The 22,702-nt window shown below is 49.3% G+C and overlaps 1 protein-coding gene across 2 annotated transcripts; it reads left to right on the plus strand.

Moving 5' to 3' along the window:
• Positions 1–1,002: 1,002 nt before the first annotated feature.
• On the plus strand, positions 1,003–11,541 carry LOC101835741 (keratin, type II cytoskeletal 72). 2 transcript variants are annotated; one of them, XM_040753760.1, is made up of 9 exons: positions 1,003–1,455; positions 2,637–2,851; positions 5,510–5,570; positions 5,940–6,035; positions 6,507–6,671; positions 7,450–7,575; positions 9,619–9,839; positions 10,371–10,405; positions 11,040–11,541. In XM_040753760.1, the coding sequence occupies exons 1-9, from the start codon at positions 1,003–1,005 to the stop codon at positions 11,228–11,230; spliced, it is 1,563 nt and encodes a 520-aa protein (XP_040609694.1). In that variant the 3' UTR covers positions 11,231–11,541. The 2 variants fall into 2 exon arrangements, with proteins under 2 accessions (XP_040609694.1, XP_040609695.1); XM_040753761.1 differs by lacking the exon at positions 7,450–7,575.
• Positions 11,542–22,702: the final 11,161 nt, after the last annotated feature.

Below are 22,702 nucleotides of genomic sequence, written 5' to 3' on the forward strand. Positions count from 1 at the left end.
GCCAGTGTTGCGTAAGTATTATCCCCTTTAAACATCTTCCCTACATTGCTAGACCTGATAAACTCTTGCTCTTGTTGGGGGAGGGGCAGGCAAAACTTTAATGGGGTGGAATTGAAATAACAAAATGTTGAAAAGCACAGCTTGGAGTTTTTTTAAGGTCCAGTTGGTTCCTAGCCCCTCCTCTGGCAGCACAGAGAGCCCAATTCTTCCCCGTGGGGACACCTCACCTCAGGTTTCTCTATCTGTCCATCTTTGCCTGGCGCCGCCATCTTCACCACTCCCAATAACCACATCACACCGAACAACGTGGGCAAACACCTTGGCTGTCATTATGCCTTCTGACGGACTCACTGGAGGCCATGGCAGCTGTCCTCAGGGACTGTCTGAGTATCCCAGAAAGGCCCAAGGGGAACATAGGCTCTGAGGCATCAAGTCTGAGGCGACTGTTTCTTCCAAACTCATCCCTAACGTTCCCGGTACCACGGCCTGCTCTGAGTCTGGGAGGGAAGAGTTAATCCCAGTTGGGTGGTCAATCATATGGAAAGTCTCTGAAGCAGAACCAACCTGGACATCTTCTTGGTGCCCAATCCCCCAGCCTACCACAAGCCAGATCCACTTGATTTTCTACTGAAGATCTTGGTAGTGATGACCTACATAATTGGAGGGAAGACATCACCTATGGAGATAAAGTGGTGAAATTATTATAATGCTGGAGACGATCACGGGGAATTCAGGGTTCCAGGCCATTTTATAGGGGATTCATGGACAGGTGAATTGGAAGAGTCAGAATTCTTTGCAAGTGAATGGTAATTTCCTAAATGAAGGACCCAAGAAGTCCCCTTCCAGTGACCCCAAAGGGGTTTCCAACATACAAATTAGCTGACTCCATCCTGCCAACCCAAGCAGGACTATTTAAGGGGCGAGCTGGGTCAGAAGTGTAGCTGCATCTGTGCCCCAAGGCCTGCCTGCTGCCGCTCTGCCGGTCCTTGCCCACCTCCAGCCATGAGCCGCCAGTTGACCCTCTATCCCGGTGCGGAGCGCCTGGGTTTCAGTGGCTGCTCTGCTGTCATCTCGGGCCGGTTCAGCAGCAGTCATGCCTCAGTCCGTGCTGGGGTCAAGGGTGCGGCTTTCGGCAGCAAGAGCCTGTTCTGCATGGGGGGTGGCCGGCGGCTGGCGTTGAGCTCCGCGGGGCGGAGCGGTGGCTTCGCGCTGGGTCACGGAGGGGCGAGCAGTGGGCGGCCCGGGGGCTTCGTGGGCACCATCTTCGGCAGCGCAGGACTGGGACCCACGTGTCCATCCGTGTGCCCGCCTGGCGGCATCCCTCAGGTCATCGTCAACAAGAGCCTCCTGGCTCCACTCAATTTGGAGCTGGACCCGGAGATCCAGAAGGTGCGCGCACAGGAGCGGGAGCAGATCAAGGCTCTGAATAACAAGTTCGCCAGCTTCATTGACAAGGTGGGTCGCTCGCTTCTACTAGCCCTGCATTGCCTTGGAGAGCACCACAAGATGCAGCACATTCTCTCTGCTGATGATGAGTGAGAACTGGAACGAACCTCCTTTCTGCCTATCTGTCAAAGGGACCCAGTAATGTATCTTACCCCTGGGACCAAGGGTTCAATGTACTTAGGACAGTGCCTGGCACACTAAACAGTGAAGGAGAATCTCACCCTTCTATGTGTGATGAGACAACTGTAGCATGAGTCCTGTGAGGGCTTTCGGTGTTAGACCCACATTCTCAACAGGGGCACTAGAGGGACAAAGGCCAGGGAATGCCATAAGGCACGGGAGTAAAAAAAAGGGAGGGCAAATTTCCAGAACAGAGGGGAGAAAGGAGCCAGAAAATTCAAATCAGACTTACAGACATTTTCAGGGAAGGGATACCAAATTGTTCAGCAATGAAATAATCAGGAAAGCGTCTTTGTTGGGGGTCAGAGGCAAGGATCCCAGTGAATGAGAAAGGGACAATAAACGGGTTTCTCTCACCTGGACCCCCATAAGAGATCTTGACCATGAGGGTGTTAGGAACATAATAATGACAGCTGGCATTGATGGAGAGATTACTGTATTTCTGGGTTGCCCAACTAACTCTTATCAACTTGAGATCCCTGCTTCTGTGCTGGCTTTTACATGGAGGAACCAAAGGCTGGAATGATGAGCATAAGCTCACGTTGGTGGTACAGTCAATGTATTTTTCCTCTCTCAACTCTACTCAGCCATGTTTCCTGCTCACCCTAAGTGCACAGACAGGTAGGAGGAAAGGCTGGTGAGCAGCAGAGGAAATGGGAGGAATCCTGAAATACATGAAAACTGGCTTTGAACAAACTGAAAAATCAACCAATGGCATCCAAGCTCCAAGAGAAAGGAAGCATTGTTCCCCCCACCCCCAGAATGCCCAGTTTCTCCCCTAACCCCAATTCTCAGCATCTTTAGCAAGAGAAACTGACCCAGCCAACATGGCAACTCTCCAGGCAAATGACACCATTGCTCCAGCTTGGCTGGAGGGTTCTTGTAGATGCTTTCAGATCCCATGTGCTCCCAGATGAAGACGCCCTGGGATAAACCTTTCTTTCCTCTGCCCCAGTCTCAAAAGGCAATAGCATGGGGGAACTGTGGCCATGACCGCCTTTGGGTTCCAGGTGCGCTTCCTGGAGCAGCAGAACCAGGTGCTGGAGACCAAGTGGGAGCTGCTGCAGCAGCTGGACCTGAACAACTGCAAGAGGAGCCTGGAGCCCGTTTACGAGAGCTATATAAGCAATCTGCAGAAACAGCTGGAGATTCTGTCCGGCGACAGGGTGAGGCTGGACTCGGAGCTCAGGAATATGCGGGAAGTGGTGGAGGACTGCAAGAAGAGGTGAGTGGAGGCAGAGAAGGAGAGTGACTGCAGGTGCTCCCCATCAAGCTCGCAGTTTGCTTTAGTCCCTTGTTGAGACCATGGGTATTCCCTTCATATCCCTCAGCAAGAGACACCTGGATAGAACGGGGTTGGAAAGATGGTGTGGGTCTACCCAGAATGCTCCTCTGCCTCGCCCAGGAAGTCTGTTCAATTTCTGGTCCTGGAAATGGAAGACTGGGTCAAAGAACACTCACTGAAACCCCTCTGTTTAGCCAGAATGGCTTTGTGGTCTCCCTTAAGGAAGGTTTTTCTATGGCACTTTCCCTAAAAGATAGACACCTCGCCAACCCTGGATCAAAACTTAAAACGAAATAAACTAAAATTTAAAACTTAGTTCACATTGAAGTGGGTACCTATCCTGTGGAATCTCATCTTAAGGAAAATATTGAGAATGTCTTTGAAGCCAGATTGGAGCAATAAGGGAGAGATCAGAATGACAAGAACCTAATATTTGAAAAGTTTGCTTCTGGGTGCCAGGTTTGTGGGGACAGAAGCCAGCGGCCATAATTCCAAAGGAGTGGAGATGGTCAGTGCTGACACATTTCTCTTGTTCCACATCTAAAAGGCCTGACCACTCTATGCTACAGTCCCTTAAGCCAAAAGCGTGGCCTGAGCTCTGCATAGAGACCCTAACAGAACTGGCGATTGCCCTGGCTATAGAGAGTCTATGGGCGCAGGCTTGCAGAAATACATCCAAACAGTCATGGGGAGTACGGGATAACTGAGATCAATGGATTCAGATGGGCCTGGGTCTCCAGATCTGAGCTAAGCCTGCAGAAGAGGGTCAGAGGGCACAGTCCAGAGGTGCAGCCCAGAGGCGGTGCTAACTCTGGACCTTCTGTGGGGTAAAGATCTAAAGTACCTGAATCACTTCTTTCTGGGTGACTTTGCCTGGGCCTCTCAGCCCTCTGTGAACGGCAACATTATTGCAGTCTCTGTAATATAAAACACTGCCGGCTGTCTGGATACCTGAAAGAGCTTCTGAGAGGAGAATGGCAAACAGCAGTGTATGGAGAGCTCCTAAAAGCTCAAAGTTCGGCACAGGGCATGTGTCCTCGGCACAGTCTTGAATGTGAATTTCAGCTTCACTATTAGCTAACTGTGTGTCCTCAATACAAAATCTGGACAACAGAATAGACCCCCTAAAAAAACAATGGATTTTATTGGAGTGTTGTGGAGCTGGGTGTGGTGGCACACACCTTTAATCCCAGCACTGGGGAGGCAGATGTAGGAGGATCTCTGTAAGTTTGAGGCCAGCCTGGTCTGCACAGTGAGTTCAAGGGCATCTAGGAGTACATAGAGCGATCCTGTCTTAAAAAACAAAAACAAAAACAAAAAACCAAACAGTAACAAAAACAAACAAACAAGCAAAAAAGAAAGAAAAATAAAAAGAGCTGTTATGGTAAACAAATGAGATGATGAAACATTTAGCATGTTGTTTGGCATACAACAATGAGAAAAACAAATTCTCATTTATTATTATTGTTTAAAATTGTTAGCTGTAAACAAGTGAATGCATGTGTTGAATGTATGGTTTCTAGAAGTACATAATGCAAAACCCTTTGTAACTATTGTCTTTGCTTTCTGATAGTCATCTTGATCAAATGTTTTCTATGTATCTTATAAAATAGACAGATACAAAATACTAAGATCTAATCAGTCTGGAAGCTAACATATGCATTAGTTTTTATATCCAGGCAGCAAATGTCATTAGATATTTATAAGATGACATAACCACTAGTGTGAGGGTGAACATTTGTTATACAATGTCATCTGGAAGCTTTTAGTTACATGCCAAGCTATACACAAAATCTGGGATGCATTGTTTGAACTGTTTTCTTTGTGTTTAGAAAAACATGGCAGTCTCAGAAAACTCCCAAGCATATTTAATTAGTTTGTTGGTTGTTTATTTATTTAGTTATATTGGGAATCAAACCACTGGGCTACAGCCCCAGCCCCCAGTTATATCTTAAATAACTCACATTTCTAACTCATTTTGCTGCCAGTGATGTCCCTTAGGGATGCATGAAGGGCTGCAAATTGTTACTTATATTTAAGCATATAGAAGGAGCTATTTTCTAGCATTAGATACTCTCATTTTAATGCAGTAAAATATGTATATCAAAATTTTACCATTTTGAACTTTTAAAATAAAAACCTCAATAATATTACTTTCTTAATCTACAATATATCCACATGCAAAATATCCTGGGCTCATCCAAACACTGTTTCTAAGACCTTGCTTTGCCTGAAATGGAAGTCTGAAACTGGGGTAACATAGTTTCAAAGTGAGAGCAGTGTTTGGTGAACTGGGCATCACATCACATTAATGGGGGTGGGGTGGCTGAACCTTTCTCCTGTAACACGGAAAAGGCCACTTGTGAAGGGGAAGTGAAGTGGATACTCATGTCCCCAACTCAGTGTTGTCTCAGACAAATCAAGTCAGGGCAGACTATATATGGACTAAGGAGCTAGAAAAAATCAAATCAAAACAAAGCAGTGTTCCTCCTTGGGGAAGGCTGTTTGTCCTGGCGTAAATAAACACCCTGCAGCCGTGCGGAGGTGGAAGTCTGCAGAGCTGAACTGTCCCAATGGCAATGCTGTTTTTGCTGACAGGTACGAGGTGGAGATTAACAGGCGTACTGCCGCGGAGAATGAATTCGTGGTGCTGAAGAAGGTGAGGTGGGGTGCAGTTGGCTAGGACTAGAGAGCCTTTCCAATGATCTGTCACAGAGATGTGCCTAGGGTGACTCAGTTTTTGGGGATCCTAACATCTCAGCTCCTTCTGCTAAGGGGAGGCCCTTGGGTGCTTGCTGCTTCTAGAGCTTGCAAACCTGGCATCCGGCTTAGATCCAGGGCATCCTGCTGTGGCCACTGAATTCACAAGTTAGTTTCTGCTTAGGGACTGGGCCGTCCTTGAAGCACAAGGTGAGGGAATGAAGAGTGATAGTCTCCACTCCAAATGGCAAGGGGGGCAACCGGGGCAGGGTGGGCAGAGTGGGCAGGTTAGGGAGGGCAGCCTGACCATCATCATATGTGCTCCCAGGATGTGGACGCTGCTTACATGAACAAGGTGGATCTCCAGGCCAAGGTGGACTCCTTGACCAGTGACATAAAATTCTTCAAGGTCCTCTATGAAGGGGTAAGGACGTCACTGGCCTCTCTCACGGAGCGGCTGCTAGGGTTAAAAGGGAAAAGCCTTTTGTCCGGGTGCAGCTGGCATTCACCGCCATACTGAGGGCTGGCACAGAGCTGGGGTTAGCTTTGAGGAGACCAGGCTTGGCAGGAGAAACCACATGTGGAGGAACTTTGGGAGAGCAGAGGAAGGCATGCGAACCCCGCCTAGGCCTTCAGGGAATGTCTCTGGAGAAAGGAGGTCTGGGAAGGGAAAGGTGGCAGGCATTTGAATGCCACGTGGAGTTTTGACGTGGTTAACGTGGCTGTCTCTGAAGAAGGGTGGGGGGCCTGAGTACAAGTGGAGTTCAAAACAAGGCGCCAATCGTGTGGGACTGAGCTCAGGGAGGCCAGTCTCACTCCCAGCTGAGAAGGGGTAAGGATTTGGCCAGGGAGGGTCCTCATGGACGTGCCCCTGACATTCCCCATTGGCCACCAGGAGATTGCTCAGATGCAGTCCCACATCAGCGACACGTCTGTCGTTCTGTCGATGGACAACAACCGGCAGCTGGACCTGGACAGCATCCTCACCGAGGTCCGAGCCCAGTATGAGGAGATTGCTGTGAAGAGCAAGGCTGAGACAGAGAACATGTACCAGTGTAAGGTGAGCCTGGTGTGAAAGTGTGCAGAGAGCTCTGAGCACAGCCGTTGTGCTCTTAGTGAGCGCGTGCGTGCGTGCATGCATGTGTGCATGCGTGCGTGTGCGTGTGCGTGCGTGTGTGTGTATGTGTGTGTGTATGTGCACTTGTGGGCTTGGATGTATATTTGGGCTTAGTTGAGATCCCTTTTATTTTGGAATTGGGCCTCATTAGGCATGCCTCCCTGTGGCCCCGGAGGTCAGTCAGTCTTAGCATGCCTTAAGGATTAATACAGGGTTAGCCCTTCCCTCACTGTGGCCCTGAGTGACAGATGAGGCCATGCCAGCTACAACCTTCATAAGTCAGTGAGTAATCCACACTCCTCAGCTTTTCTTCTTGTTTCTAACTTCGGTGAAATGAGGACAGAAAACTCAAGCTGCAGCAGGCTCATGTTTAAGGACCCAAGTGCCCTGCTGAGCTAGAGCAGGACCTTGTCTACAGTAGAAGGAACTGCTGCTCTTCCACTTCCTGCCTTCCCCCCTTGGCTGGTATTGATGCTGCCCACCCCAAGGAGACCACAGGCACCCAGAACTCCCTCCATGCTGAGGAGCACTCCCCTCTATGCTGACTATCCCACCTTATGCTGAGGAGTACTCTCCTTGTGCTGAGCACCCCATCCCTGTTGGGGTGTTGGAGTGTGTTGAGGAGCACTCCCTCTGTGCTGAACACACCACCTTGTATCTAATGCTCCTAAGCTGGTAAGTCTTTAACCACCTTGAATCCTCACTTCTGATTCAACCTCAGATCCAGGAGCTTCAGGCCACAGTAGGCCAGCACGGAGATGACCTCAAACTTACCAAGACCGAAATCACAGAGATCAACAGGCTGATCCAGAGGATCCACTCAGAGATAGGGAACGTGAAGAAACAGGTGGGTTTTACGCAATGAGGCAGCTCATGGATTTGTTCAGCCCCAGTCTTGGAGAGACCTGGAACAGCAAGCAAGGGTGGCTTGGAGCAGAGAAACCATCCAGGAGGGAGATGATGGTCCCCTTCTGAGCCAGGCAGTGGCTGCTGTAGGTCTAGGATGACACTCTTAGGTTTCAGCATTGTTGGAGGGAGTGGAACTTGTGGTCAGCTTTAGACAGAACAGGGAAGCAGCAGCCTTCTGCCTAACCTTAGCCCAGAACCCTGCATGGCTGTGGCCTTCCTCATGGCGTCGTGAGGTGGGAACTGTTCCCAGCATCTTCCTCTGCGGGAGCATTTGATGGAAGTCTCACTGGTGCCACACCTGTGCTTCAGAAGCCATCATCTTTTGGCACATGGAAATCAGTGCAAGCATTCGAGAGCCTCAGCTTCTCAGGCAGGTCAAACGCTCCCCTCTTTCTTGTCCTCTTTATCCCCCACCTCTTCACTCTGCACATGAGTGTGAGTGCGCGCACACACACACACACACACACACCACTATTCCTGTGTTCTTTGGGTTTATGATCCCAGGATTAAATAAGAACTTATGAATTTTTTGTTTACCTATGACTGATAGACATGCATGAAAAATGCAATATTTCCGGTACTTTCAGTAATAGACTGGTGTCTACTTGACTCAATGCTGTATGCTCACAGTTGGGCAAGGCTCCCAGAGCCATCCAAGTTCAAATCAAAGCCTGAGGCTCAGTGAGGATGCAGGATCATTCTTCTTACTGTCGCACTTTTAGATCAGAATGTTCTGGCTGTCAGGGAAGATGTCTCTGTGGGGAACCTGTGAGGGTCCCTTGTGATATTCATTTCATGTTGTATCCTCTGAGACTCCTAGCCAAGGGGCTTATCTCCCTGCATCTTCCCTTCCACTAAGGAAGAAGCCCACTGCGTCACCTTGGAGGGTATTGGCGTTTGTGATGTTTGAAAGAACATTCAAATCTCATGTTCTTCCAACTCAGACAATTCATAAGACCCAAGCTTTTGGAGTTCTCCAGTTTGCCCTGTGAAATTTGATCAGTGAAGAGCAGAGACAGTCTGATCAAATTCATGTCACCCTCCTGCATGAGTAGGTCTAGAGGATGAGCCATGATTACCCATGGTCAGGCATCTTAGTCCTGGGAGTCTCCTCCAGGCTAGGAGGCACTCATCTATAATTCTGTGGGTATTGGCAAATCTGGGGACTGCTTACGAGAGATGGTGACAGCTGAGGAAAAATATGGAAATTCGTTTGGAGTCAAGACCAGCTATTGCTTCTTCACTACAAAGCAAACTTCCATAGGAAAGGGGCACCCCAAAAAGAATAGGCTGAAACTTAGACCCTACCAAAGCCTTAGAGGAGTGACCAAAACGCCCTCAAACTAAAATACTCAAGAATCCCCCAGAGTCCTTACATGTGTGAACACACAACCCCAACCCCCGAGAGATTGCAAGATTCCTAACTGAAGGAGTTTGCCACCTGCAAAGCCCTGCTGGTCCTGCAAAGGCATCTTGGAAGCCTGTTTTTGCCCCTTCACATGATTCGCTGCATCATGGGTGCGGCAGACTGAAACCGTGGTGGGCTCATTAGACAGATACTTTTACTAAGAATGACTTATTAGCTACCATTTTCTCCTCAGAATTTATGGACACTCCCAAGACAGCCTGTGCTGTGTAGAACTGCCGAACTCTAGATGTAGGGGGACTTTCATCCAGGCTGTCTTTAGAATCCGACAGCTAATAGTTTCATCAAGTAGTTCAGGGCCAAGGGCTCATACCCAGGCAGCCCATCTTCTCTGTCCCTCCCTGTCTCTACTCAGAGAAAGACATCTAACTTTAGGGGCTGAGGTGAGGTGTGGGTGGCGGTGATGGTGGAGGGGTGAGGTGGATGGTGCCTGGAGTCAGGGAAAACATAGACTTGCCTCCAATGACCATTCAATGGGATCCCAAAGCGTTGGTATCAGCAGAGAGGGCTGAGCAGGACTTCAGACCCAAAGTGCTGAATCTGTCTGTTCCTCAGTGCTCCAACCTGGAGACAGCCATCGCTGATGCTGAGCAGAGAGGTGACTGTGCCCTCAAGGATGCCCGAGCCAAGCTGGACCAGCTGGAGGGTGCCCTGCAGCAGGCCAAGGAGGAGCTGGCCCGGATGATGCGTGAACACCAGGAGCTCATGAACGTCAAGCTAGCCCTGGATATGGAGATTGCCACCTACCGTAAGCTGCTGGAGAGCGAGGAGAGCAGGTGAGCAGCACCCATCTGGGGAAATTTTCTCCCAGCTTTAATAGGAAGGCCAAAAACAATTGGGCTCTGTTCAGGTTCTATAGATGTGAAACCACACAACAAATGTGTTCACCTTATGGTAGAAAAGACACAAATTAGATAGCAAGAAGGACTGACTTGTAAAATCCCTAAAAGGCTGTGGGAGAGCAAGTAAATGCCACCAATATTAGAGTGTCCCCTGACTCCTCATGGTTCTTGGATGGGAGAGGGGCAAGAACTCCCAGAGCCATCCAAGTTCAAAGTCACTGTGGCAAAGCCTGAGGCTCGGTGAGGATGCAGGATCGATCCTCTTACTGTCACACCAGAGAGTAACGGTGGAGAGCTGCTCCCTACAGCAGAATTATCCTCAGAGCTGGCTCGGGAATGGGAAGGAATGAGTCTGGGCTGGGGTTGCCGTTTACTCTGGTGGGAGGCACTTTCTCTTGGAGGTGACTCTGTGAGTTCATGGAGTGATTGTGACAGTGGATTCCCCTGTTTGTTCTCTCTCTGTAGGATGAATGGTGACTACTCACATTCTGTGAGCATTTGTAAGTACCACATGTCCTTCGCACCTTCTCAGGGTCATAGGTAGCTCTGATTCCCTGGCACAAAGCAGAAATTGGGATCACAGGGGAGTGGGAATGAGCTCGAGGTTGAGGATAGAAAGAGGAGTCTGGCTGCAGCGACAAGAGAAGCAATGGCTAGAGAGTAATAATACGTTGAAATGTGAAAGAAAAACAGTCCAGTGATTCCCAACAGCGCACGTTCCAGCCGTGTCTTCAAATGACCTTGATGGAAGCGCTCCTCCTGTCCAGGCCAGAACAGCGTGGCCGCCCTCTTTGCATACTTCTCTTTGAGGGCTTTAAAGTCTTCTACTTATATATAGACTCAGACCACTTGCAAAAAAGATTGAATATTTGGGGTTAAGTGCAGGCAAAATGAAGCCATGGATATGATGAGTGCCCACAAAGGTATCTTAGGAGAGAGAGAGAGAGAGAGAGAGAGAGAGAGAGAGAGAGAGAGAGAGAGAGAGAGAGAGAGAGACAGAGAGAGAGAGAGACAGAGAGAGAGAGAGAGAGAGAGAGAGAGCGCCCAGTCTAAGGAAGTAACCATGATGCTCATGAAGGACTCTGACCACAGTGTAGACTAACTGGGTCTGGGGTTTTCTGTCGTCCTTCTCAGCTGTCGTTAGCAATACCAATGTGGGACCAGGAGGTGCTGGCTTCAATGTTGACTTTGGTTCTTCGAGCAGTTACAACTACAGACCTCTGGCCCTGGAGGTCAAGACCAAAGGCAGCTGTGGCAGTGAGCTCAAGGATTCCCCGGCCAAAACCTCGGGCAGCAGCTGTTCCACCAAAAAGTCCTCCCGTTGACAGACAGACAGACGGTGGTGGTGCTATGAGCAGAAGGATGCGGGCCTCATTCTCCTCCTGCTCTTTTTCCTTGGGTCCCTTTCCAAGTCTGGAAGTGTTTTCTCTGTCACTGAAATCCCAACTGGTTCCCCCGGCCCTGTTTTCGTCAGTGTGGGAATTGTCTGGTGCAGGAAGGTCAGTCATGGCTCCCTCAGTGACTTCTCTCCCACTCACTTTTCACTGGGTAGCTGACTCACATGCAGAGATGAAGCACAGACCCAAGATGTCTCCCTGAAGCCAACTGCAAGTCTCTGTTCTGTGTCTTCTTCAGCCTTCACCATCAAGGGACTGCCCCTCTTTGTCCTCTGATGGGGATTCTGTCTAGTTCCCTACCTCCTGCAATAAATGATTGACTGATGACATCATCCTAGTCTATTTTATCTATCTTTCTGCCAAGTGTTTCAACAGGTAAATTATAAAGAACAGGGATTATTTCGGCTCACAGTTCTGGAGGTCTGAGAGCATGGCATCAGCATCTCTCCATCGTCTGGGAACAGGCATGTGTGGAGGGGGCCTGTGTTCAAGGGTGAGCAAGGGAAGATGTCAGCCCACTAATAACCTGTTCTGGAGAGTCCTAATCTAGTCTCCTGGGAAAGCCATTAATCCAACCATGGGGCATTATTTCCATGACTCAGTCGAATTCCAAAGATCCCACTGTGGCATCAAAATTCAGCATAAGTTAGGTGGGGACAAACATGTCCAAACATGTCCCCTTGGTTTTCAGTGTCTATGTGTTGTCCAAACGTCAATCTTTACATTGGCCTAACTCTTTTTGAGGTCTGACTCTTGCTCTGCTCCAGGCCATCAATCACACTCTTTGTCACCTGGTTCCAGTCAGGTAGGCATCAGGTGACAGCTGATCGTGCTAAACAGCTGAAATTTATCACTGATGTGGCTGCAGGCCTGCCTCGACCTTTCTCATGTTGTCCCATATGAGATGTGTGATGCCCACTCCGCCCCCACGAAGGCATGGGACCATCAGAGGCTGGCACTTCAGTGAGGCTTGCCACTCAGTATCTCCAACACCCTGAAATCTCCCTTGCTGTGCCTAGGGTTGTCACAGTGGCCCCTCCCCACACCCCATAGTGCCCCACGTTCCTCTTCTAGTACAAGCAGGAAACCTATGCATGTGGGGGATACCAAAACAAATATCGTAAGCATAAGGGGCTCACAGTTTCTGGGAAAATCCAGCAGCTAACAAGGCAGTGTGTAGCATGTTACCATGGTGTAGGAAGGTGAGTGATTTGGGTGGTCTTCATAGGCATGTGTATTTCTGCAAGAATGCTTGTTTCTCGGGTGGTCAGTCAACTGATTTGAACACAGTTCTCACGGTCAGGGCTGTCTTTCAAGAATAAGCCTTGTTGAAAAGTGGCATTCAGGGTGCCACTCTCCTACTGTGTGTCCTACCCTTCCCTGACCATCAGCCTATCCCTGAGCAGGCCAGGATCTTCACATCCAGGGGCCATTGCCTATTCCCCATTTATCAGACGTTCGCTCATTCTTTGTAGCTCCCTCCCATGGGCCTACAGTGCTCAGTCCCTTCAGTAGAACCCATCAAGCCACATAGCGTGAAAAGAGAAGTAACATTCTAGCTGCTGGCCCTACAAGTCTCCAGTCCCACTCTTCAGGTGAGCAAGCTGGAGCCCAGAGGAATGAGTGATCTGCTCGTAGTGCTGGGGAGCAGAGTGGCCTAGACAGGTATCTGTATAGCTGTGACACTGCCTGAACCTATACTGCAGTTCACGATTGCCCCTCCTATACTGCAGTTCACGATTGCCCCTCCTATACTGCAGTTCACGATTGCCCCTCCTCAACCCCTCAATGCCCCCTTGTTCCAGAGACTCAACTCAGGATACATTTTCTGCAGGAATGTGCTACTGAGTGGAGCCCTTGTCACTGTGGAAAAAGAACTCAACATAACACAGATGTCTTAATGCCTTGGCACACAAGTGATGAAACACTCGGGTTAATAAGTTTATGTTTCTTACATATACACAGGTTACATAATTTATTATTCAAACTGGGGCCTTTTGATGTCATCAAATTCCAAACTGGTCCTTGGGAAAGAGGCAAAGTAAGGACTTAAAGGCCAATGATTCTTCTGGACCTAGCATTCTGGCTTTGAAGTTTGGTCCTTTTAATTGCCAGTTATGGCCCAGTGCAAAACTGTGCCCTTGTAAAACAGGCTTAACCTTAACTAGCCTTTTGCTTTCTGTATGCCAGTTACTCATCTCAGCCCTGCTGGAGCATTTTTCTACCTGGCAGTGTGGTTAATTCTCCTGAAAACTGGCATGTGTCATTGCTAATAATAAAAACGTTACTGTCACACTGTCCATCTCTGGGAGTATTGGGGTTCAGCGGATGGAGGTTAAATATCTCACCAGGGATCACTTGTCAAGGAGGGGCGTAGGTGGGCATTGAAACCCATGAGGTTCTGGCGTCTGTGCTCCTAGTTCCAACACAGCCTTACTTGTCAGAGAGCTTGCCATGGAGGACACCTTGCTGCTGTTATGATCACAGTTGTGCATTGTGTAATAAGAAGCACTTTAGAGAAAAGTGTTGCTATGTGATTATGTCACTGAGCAAACATGGGGGTGTGCTTACACCCACCTGGACAGTGCAGCTCAACCCTTATTATGTGGCCAGTTGACACCACAAAGAGATGTGTTAGACATAAGGTATACACAGCTGCTTCTAGGGTACCGCAGTGGGCGAGCAGCAGGCATACACTCTGCAGTGCAGAAACCAGTAGCATAGCCATTTATTGTCTTGTCAAATATTGCTGCTGCTCAGCGAAGTGTGTGAGCTACAGTTTTTTACACCTGGCAGCGCTGTATGTGTGTATACTATAGCCTTACTATGAACACTCGGCTCCTACCCTGTGCTATGATAGCTGGAGCTTCATAAAGTGACAGGAAATTTTCAGCTTTGTTATCCCCCTAAGGGACCCGGTCATATAGATTGCTGCTTGCTGACCTGAACATGCAGTGTGTCATTGCAGGATCTGATTGGTTGGTAACTTTGTTTGGAGAGAGTCTTGCTGAGTGACACTGTCTAGCTTGTAACACTCTATGTAGCTGGCCTTTGACTTGCCATGATCCTCCTGTCTCTGTCCCCAGAATGCTGGGATCCAGGCACACAGCACTACATCCTGTCCACATGACTATATTTACTTTGTGTGCGTGCGTGCGTGCGTGCGTGCGTGTGTGTGTGTGTGTGTGTGTGTGTGTGTATCTCTGTAAGATGTGTATTGGCTGGTCAGGTCCCAGGAGTGTGGCAGCAACAGGACCTGGCAGAGTCAGACTTAGGCTGTGAAACTTAGGATCTGTCTCAAGTGCATTCACCCCACCCATCAAGGAGGTGCAAATCCTTCTGATACCTCTAACCTGTGCACACACTGCCCTCTGCCAGCAGCCCCCGGTACTGAGCCTACTGTGGCCCTGAGAAAATACTACAGAGAAGCTGGGGGATAATCCTGGATGAGCCCAGTGCCTCTTTGGAGAAGGTGCGCTCCCTGGCATGCCTAGACTGATCCCAAACTCTGAGTTGCCAGGGCCCCGTCTCCCGTCTCCTCCCTCCCTCTCCTCTCACAGAAGGAGAAAGGAGGCAGCCCCTCTTTCCGATCCTCCTCACCTTTGGTAGCTAGCCATTCCTTCGCACAGCTTTTCGTCAGCAGTTGCCTGAGAATCTTGGTGCTGTGTCAGAGGTCCTGGGAGTGTGGGTGGTCTGTCACTCACAACATTCCCTCCTCCAAGCCCCTCTGGCACTGCATGCAAGACCCAACCCTGGCTACAAGGGCAACCTTTGAATAACTGTCTCTCAAAGCAGACAAGTCTAGGGTCTAGGAGTCCTGACAAGACATGGTTAGTGCATGGCAGAGCTGTGCATAGACAACCCTAGAAGGCTTCCTGGAGGGGGTGTAGAAGGCTATGAGGGGGAGCTTTGTAAAGACTCTGTGGGTTCCCCAGGACTCAATCACTTCAGCTACCTGCAGGGTGATGACTGAGTGAAGGACAATTATTTTGCACTGTCTGTCTGTCTGTCTGCCTGCCTGTCTTTATACTCTTACTTGGCAGCTACTTCCAACACCACCATAGGGCTGAGGGGCCTCCCTAACTCCTCCTGCCTGGTGAAGTGTCCACACCACACCCAGTGACCTCCCTTAGGAGACTCATGGCTCGAACCCTTATTCATGCTTCCCACCATCCGTCCTCACAAGACATGGGATTTTAGATCTAGATCTCCGGGGTCTGTCTAGCTGGAACTACAGATGAAGCACCAAGTGGGAGACAAAAGTCAGATCTGGACCTTAACTGCAATGTGCTGGGCTGGAAGGGACAGGCGCGTCACTCGGGTGGAAAGACACACTACAGCCAGCCATCGGTGGATTTGACTCCTGGCATTTTTGTTTCTGTTGCTACTAATGACCGACATGGGCAGCTCGGTCTGCCTGCCTTTTGTTTGTTTGTTCATGTTTATGGTGGGAAAAACAGAAAGGATTGGTGAGAGAGTGAAATGAGTTAAAATGTTCAAAGTGCTGAATCCAGTAACTAGTGCCTGCGAGCCCCGGGCAAGTGGTAGTTCCGCGTTTCACCAAGGTGTGCCTACCGGGCTAGCTTCATTCCAGTCCCTGCTCCACTCTGGTCCCACTGCCTTCTCCTCAGCCCCCAGAAGGCTCTTTCCCATGGCTCCTGGCTCCCCCAAGAACTATCCTTGGCTTATTTCCGCTGCCCCCTGCTCTTCTTCACTATTTAGGAAACTAGAGTGCCCCAGACCTGGAGTTCACTGGTTCTTACTTCCAGTCTCCTTGGTCCCTGGCAGGTGTCATTCTCCCTCAGCTCTGCTACCTCCTGACCCACTTTACAAGCCTCCTCCTAATCTGCTAGTGGGTGGCACAGCTCAGCCATAAAACTCCACTTGCCTCCTTGCCCCCCTCCCCAATTGCCAGGGAGGTGGAGACTTGGTTCCCTGGTGTCTGCTTCCCCAGCCGCTTCTGCTGGAAGGGTGGGTAGAATTTTCCAGGCTACAGTGGGAGGAGCTGATGTTGTGGCCAGAGTTTCAGTTGCACTATGTGCTCCAGTCTCTAATTCTATGGCCGGTTTTCTTCTGTGGGGATGGGGCTTGGGTTCCTCGCTGTACAGGTACAGGGGGTTTCCCCCGAAGTCAGCCCTTGAACTGTCCTTCCAGTCCCTGACTGGGCAGATGTACGTGTCTAAGAATTCCGAGGACTTCCTTCACCTTCTGTCACCAGCCTTGGTGTGCAGCCCCCTTCTTCCGTCTCAGCTACTCACTGAGCAAGCTTTTTCAGACGCCCTCTCCCCAACACCCTTGACATCCTACTTTTGTGTTTTCCCCCAGTTCTCACTTTGTCTTGTATCATCTGGTACCCAGTACCTTGGCCCTACCCAGGCGTGTCTCCCCAGCTCCCATCCCCTTCCCGATTCCATCTCCAGGTCTGGCAGGCTTAGTTATAATGTTGACCCAGAGAGGGGGCTGGCCATTCCTTCTACACCCGAGGCACGTGTCACCACAGGCCTGGCCCACCACCCCAGGGGCTCCCTAGGGATGAGATGGGGCAGAACTTCTCCTTCCTGTTTGGACAGGGATGGTGGGAGATAGAGAGCATGTCATTAGTGATGACTTGGCTTAATTACAGCCCACAGCAGAGCCAGGCTTGTTTACTCTGCAAATGGGCGGAGGAAGAGGTGGATGGGGCATCAGGCTTCCCAGACACGATCAAAAGAGGTGTTCTCCCCCCAGCCCTTTTGTTCCTCTTTGAAAAAGAATCACACCATAGCTTCTTTATGAAGGCCAGTGTCAGAAAGGATCTTACACACATCTCCCCAAGTGGCTGAGGGTGGAGGGATTGTGGGACAAAGAAATAGATGAACCAGTACCTGAATGGGGGCCCTACAGTATTTTGGAATAAGCAAGGGGAAGAAATCTCATCTTTCTCAGAGCAAGACTACACTTGCCTGGACATACCTGAGAGCTTATGAGCTTGGAGGAAAAGGCCTGTGATGACTGGGCAGGTGGTGGGTGGGGTTGCACAGGCCTCGGAGAGCTTTTCTTAAAGAAGCGAGGAGAGAACTAAGCGTGTTTGGTTTACAATAGAGCCCAAGGGGCCTGTCTAGTGGTTGAGGCCTTGGAAGTAGGAACAGGAGTGGGAAGGGAGAAGAAAACTAGAAGGACCTTAGTGAGACTTAGGGCAGGATTTGCTGAAGCCAAATATATCCAGCCTGGGAAATGAGTCCATAGAGCCAGAGTGGCCGCAAGGTTCCTGACCCAGAGCCCTGGTGAGCTTGGGTGAGCATTCTGTTACAGACGCTGGGCTGAGTGACATCCCAGTCAGGTGGTCACCATGATCAAGATTCCTATTTCTCATGGCCATGTGAGTGCAAACACTGTGTAGTATGCCCCTACTTACAAAAAAGTGCACCAAAAAAGGGAAGCTGTGACCTGAAACCTAGTGATCTTCTCACCCCCATTCTCTCAGAACTTTCTACAGCACCCTTGGGGTAAGCGTGGGAAAGAAACCTTTCTACTCTTCCTTCAAGAGTTAAGGGCTTTCCTCTGCAACAGAGTGGGTATGTTCAGATGATCAACACTGAGAACTTTCCCAGGAGATAGCTCCGGAAAGTCCGACGTCCAGGACGATGCCTCACACTTGGCTGAGCTAGGTAGTTTTTACTCTACAGAGCAATACTGAGGCAGTCCCGGTACCCTTGTCTGATCTGTACCCAGGGTTCCTGCTCACTGTGCCCTCGTCCACCTGGCTGGAGAGCCCCAGATCATGCGCCTCTCTGATACTCACTCCTTTGCAGACGGGATTGAATCCTACGGCAGCTAAAGAAGCTCATGTCAGGAAGGTGATGAGCTAGGGGAGGGAGCATGGAGGCAATGGGAGAGAGGATGCCTTCTCTTGAAGACGCTCCCTGATGTGGGGAGAAATGTGGTCCTTCCTGCTGAGGACAGCAGTGGGACTGGGTGTCAGCATTTCGCTCATTTGGTAAGGGACAGCGAGAGACTGAGCATCAGGTCTTCTCCCGCTGGTTCATCCTCACATTGCTCCAGGTATCTCAGAATCTTTCAAGTTTCTTCCTCTCTCCACAAATGACCTTGGTCTACAGAATCCCAGGGTGGCTATTTCAGGGGCAGGGGCAGTCAGTAGATCAAAGGGTCAGGGAAACATTACCTTCATTACCCCCTGCAAAGCAGACAGACATGACCTCAGCTTCATCCATTTGGGCTGTTATGCTGTCCCATTTGGTACTCCTTTCTATTTTTCTCTGGTGTGATGTGCTTTCCGGATTGGATTTTTGCTTTCCCAGAATATTCTGTATCAACATGGTGACAGATTATAATACGATGGATGGAAAGTTCTTTGGAACTTTTTAGGGTCCCTGTGTCTCCTGAAGTTCTCGGGCAATGAGGAGTCTACTTACAATACAGGCTCTGTGAGGTTGCTCCTGGAGATCCTAGTGTGATTCCACACTGCCTACAGGGAGAAAGGATCTACTTGAACAGACTACTCCCTGCACCTGCCCAACTATCCAGCCTTCTAGGTTCCAATCCATACCAGAAACCCCAACTTCTGTTCTGCTAGTAAAGATATGTAACATGCAAAAAGCACACTTCAAAGTAATTATTTAAAAGAACCCAAATTTTAACAATAGCTACATAGTGTACTGTTTCTTCCCAGTGACATGACCTTCGCCATCCTGATGCAGAGCAGCTGTGATGACCCATGGGAACCCTCAGGAAATCAGAACTATTGACTTTTTCTCAGAGGGAGAGGGTGGTCACAAAACCCATGACAGAAGACCCTTGAGATACATTGACACCTTCATGAGATCATTATCTGGTCTTCTTACCCCTGGTATTCCAGCTGCTACTACATAAGAGGAAGCAAAGGACTGTGCTGGGGACTTTTCAGTTGTACAAATTACCTGTATTTCCAATAGGAACCCCAGTACACCTACTTGTTTGCCAAGCTAGACTTGACGAACTCTCACTTTGGGTTGTTGGCTCCTTCCCTGTCTGGGACAAATAGATCTTGCTTGTCATCATCATATAATCATTGTTAGTGTGTGTGTGTGTGTGTGTGTGTGTGTGTGTGTGTGTGTGTGTGAGTGTATGTGGTCTCCGGGACAGACACAGGCAGGTGGAGATAAACTACAACAACTATCACAGAACACATTCCACTTATATCTCTTCTGTAGCCTCCAGCTTGAATAGCTCCTCTTGAATCTAATATATAGTGTGCACACAGTAGTTTCTCAGTTCCATACCCATTAGCCAAATCAGTCTTCCAGGCTTTAGATACTTACTGCTCCAATGAACTTACAGAGGGGTGTGGATAGCCGTGAGTAACTGAAGGATAGCCAACATGGCACAGGGTATGGCTAGAGGAGATCCTTAGGCCAAAGATAATTCCAGCACTGCATCTCCTAGGAGTCAGGAGGGCACCTCTGTCTCTACTCAGACAAAGTGTGTCTGTCCTAGACACACACACACACACACACACACACACACACACACACACACACCGATAACAATGGCAATGACAGAGAAGGAGTCAATGGCCCCAAGTGAGATGAATCATACCACTGCTGTCTCTTCTACCTCTCCCTTTACCATCACATCCTTGTTGACCAGTCAGGTGTGGCCTGCACACGGGGTGGGGGGTGCTCAGGACTTCCTTGGGAATGAACACGAAGGGTGTCAGGACCCCAGATTCCCTTCCTAACCCCACAGCCTGCTGCTTTGAGGGGTGTGGGTGGGCGCACTCATTCTTCAGTTTTCTTTCTTTCTTTTTAAAAATCAATTCTTCGAGAATTTTATGCAATGTACTTTGATAACATTCACTCTAACTCCTCCCTAATCTAACCTCACAACCTAATCCCCCAACTTAATGTCATTATTTTGATAACAATCAACTTCATTTTTACAACAATTGACTACCGACACACACGTGGGCGTGGAGCCATTCAGGAGTCATGCCCTTGAAGAAAACTGAATACCTCTGGACAGGCCCCAGAAACCCAACTGTCCATAGCTCTTAGTCAGGAGTTTGGGCTCTTCCCACCCAAAGCTAGAATGTTGAAAGACTTGATCTTGGGCAGGCAATCCCAGCTGCTGTGGGTTCTTGAACGTAGCCATCCCATCATATTCAGAAGGCATTGTTTTGCTCTGGTCCTCTCTGACCTCTCACTGTTGTAATCGTCCTGCTCTCTTCCTCCATGAGGGTCCCTGAGCCTCAGAGAAAGGCTGTGATATACATTTGTGGCTGAGCACGCCATTGACAAATGCATCTCTTCTGCAGCATGTTCATCAGCAACCCGTCTTCTCAAGCATGTACTGCTTTGCCAGGGCTCCATTTTGAGGGCTCCAGTAGGAAGTCTAGCTTTCCTATCAGACTGGGGCTCACACTCTGCCAGGCAGTGAACTTGTAAAACCCATCCTAGGAATTTCAGTTGGAATCAGGGTTATTGCCCTTTGGGGCTACAGATGAGAGGCAAGCATGGTGGGTTCTAAAACTGACAAACAGCCTCTAATATGAAGGTGAATCTTTTCCTTCTGTGTGCTCATCCCTATTTTGGCCGACGTTCTCTCTGAACACTAGAATAATGTCTAATCTTGAATACCCAGAATCCATTGCAGCTTCCCTTTCCCTTCATACCACACTTGTCTCATGGGGGTCTCTGCAGTGCCTGCCACATACACAGGAATCTGTGTTTTTGTCTCTAACTATCATCTCGATCATGTACTGCATGGGCTTTGAAAGCAGATGCTCTTGAACCTGAGTACCATCTCTGACTTACTAGCTGAGTGATCCTGGGCAAGACTAATGTCCCCGAACCTCTGTTTCCTTAAATGCAAGCAGTAATGCACGGATTAATTAGATTTTCCTCATCGGGTGTGGCTGCACAGGCCTGCAATTCTAGCACTTGGGGAAGTGAAACAGAAAAATCTAGAGTTCCTGATCTATCTCAGCTACATAGATAGAGAGACCATGTCTTTAAAACAATTAAAATAAGCATGCCGCGTAGCACTTGGCGTAATGCCTCACACACATATGAAGGGAGCCACACATTGACTCTTCCTATTATACCGCCACCACGACAGCAATTGGCCTTAATGTTGCCACCATTGCTTCTGCTACTGTATGTAATCTGTCAACTCCCCTTGTCTAGTCCCGTTCTCATGGTAGGCACTGCTACACTCATGCGTCTTCCAGACGCCCCTAAAATCCAGTCAGAATCAGCCACTCCTCTGTGCATCTTGGTTTACCGCTTGCAAAGCTCTCCAGTTATTCCAGGGCTTCTGCCTGGGCCTCTTGGCACAGATCCTGCTTTCTAGTCCAGGGACATATAGTGGTCACTACTGGTAAAGGACCTTATATGGTGTATTGACATTTCAACATCAGAAAAGGAAGCAAAGCTTGACTCTGCTACCCTTGCAATCTGGCTTAGAAAACCTCAGGTACAGCCGTCCCTTCTGTTAGATTCCCCGAGCCTCCAGGCCAGCTCTGCTAGGAACTCTGGGATGCAGGGCTTCTGAGAGGGAACACTTGTCCCTGCTTTGGGGCTGATGTGACAACCATTCCTGTGTGTGCTCGTCTGAGGTGGCTTCTGCCCCTCTGCTTCTCTTTCCTCTTCCCCAGGGCTGTCCCTCCCCCTTCTCCAAGGTCCTCTCCTCAGAGGAGGCTATTCTACCACTCTCTGCCTAATCAGAGCTTGTCAAACCTCCCCAGTGCACTAGCTCACAGGTAGTGGACAGTGCCCTGAGCTAGGGTGGCTGCCAGACACCCTGCTCTGAGATCCTTTAAAACTCCAGCAGGACTCCTGGGTTCTCAAGAGCTGATGTTCTCTGTCCTAAAGTTAAGCAATCCTGGAAGTGATCAGAGAATTGACCGAACAGAGCCCTGGGAGGCCAGGAGTGAAACCTAGGGATTCATACCTCTGACTAATTGTATTCAGGATATGGTCTATACAGCTAGAGGTCAGCTACTTCCCAGCTCCTGCTTGAGCTCTCAGGATGGACATCTTACCCCAGGAGAGACAATTCCAGTAGAGGAGACGGCGGCTGCCTGAGGGGCTTCTCAGTCTTGAAAGCACACCTTTTTGCACTCCCTGCCCAACACAGACAGCCCACATTGTGCTCGTACAGTCAGGGGTCAGACTGATGCTGGCTCTCATTTCTACCCTGTCTTGGGGCCTGTCTTGTGCTGGACAGCTGTGGTCCTTAGCATAACCCGAATGGTGACTCCATGGACCTTCTTTCTTGATCTAGCTAGATCAGTGAGGAGGACAGTGTCCTCTCCTTTCTCAGTACCCAGTTCCTCAAGAGAATCAGATGGCAGGAGGCAGGAGAAGCCTGGAGGGTTCAGAGGATCCCCCTCAGATGAAGACAGGCATTTATCCTGCGCCT

The sequence above is a fragment of the Mesocricetus auratus genome, unplaced genomic scaffold (genome assembly GCF_017639785.1).
Source record: "Mesocricetus auratus isolate SY011 unplaced genomic scaffold, BCM_Maur_2.0 Super-Scaffold_100010, whole genome shotgun sequence".
Lineage (NCBI taxonomy): Eukaryota > Metazoa > Chordata > Mammalia > Rodentia > Cricetidae > Mesocricetus > Mesocricetus auratus.

What these genes read in the sequence shown, in the direction of transcription:
- LOC101835741 (XM_040753760.1), top strand. Translation starts at nt 1,003, where the DNA reads ATGAGCCGCCAGTTGACCCTCTATCCCGGTGCGGAGCGCCTGGGTTTC. An exon ending in CTGGAGAGCGAGGAGAGCAG is followed by an intron (nt 9,840 to 10,370) that starts GTGAGCAGCACC and finishes CTCTCTCTGTAG; the next exon opens with GATGAATGGTGACTACTCAC. An exon ending in CTCACATTCTGTGAGCATTT is followed by an intron (nt 10,406 to 11,039) that starts GTAAGTACCACA and finishes CGTCCTTCTCAG; the next exon opens with CTGTCGTTAGCAATACCAAT.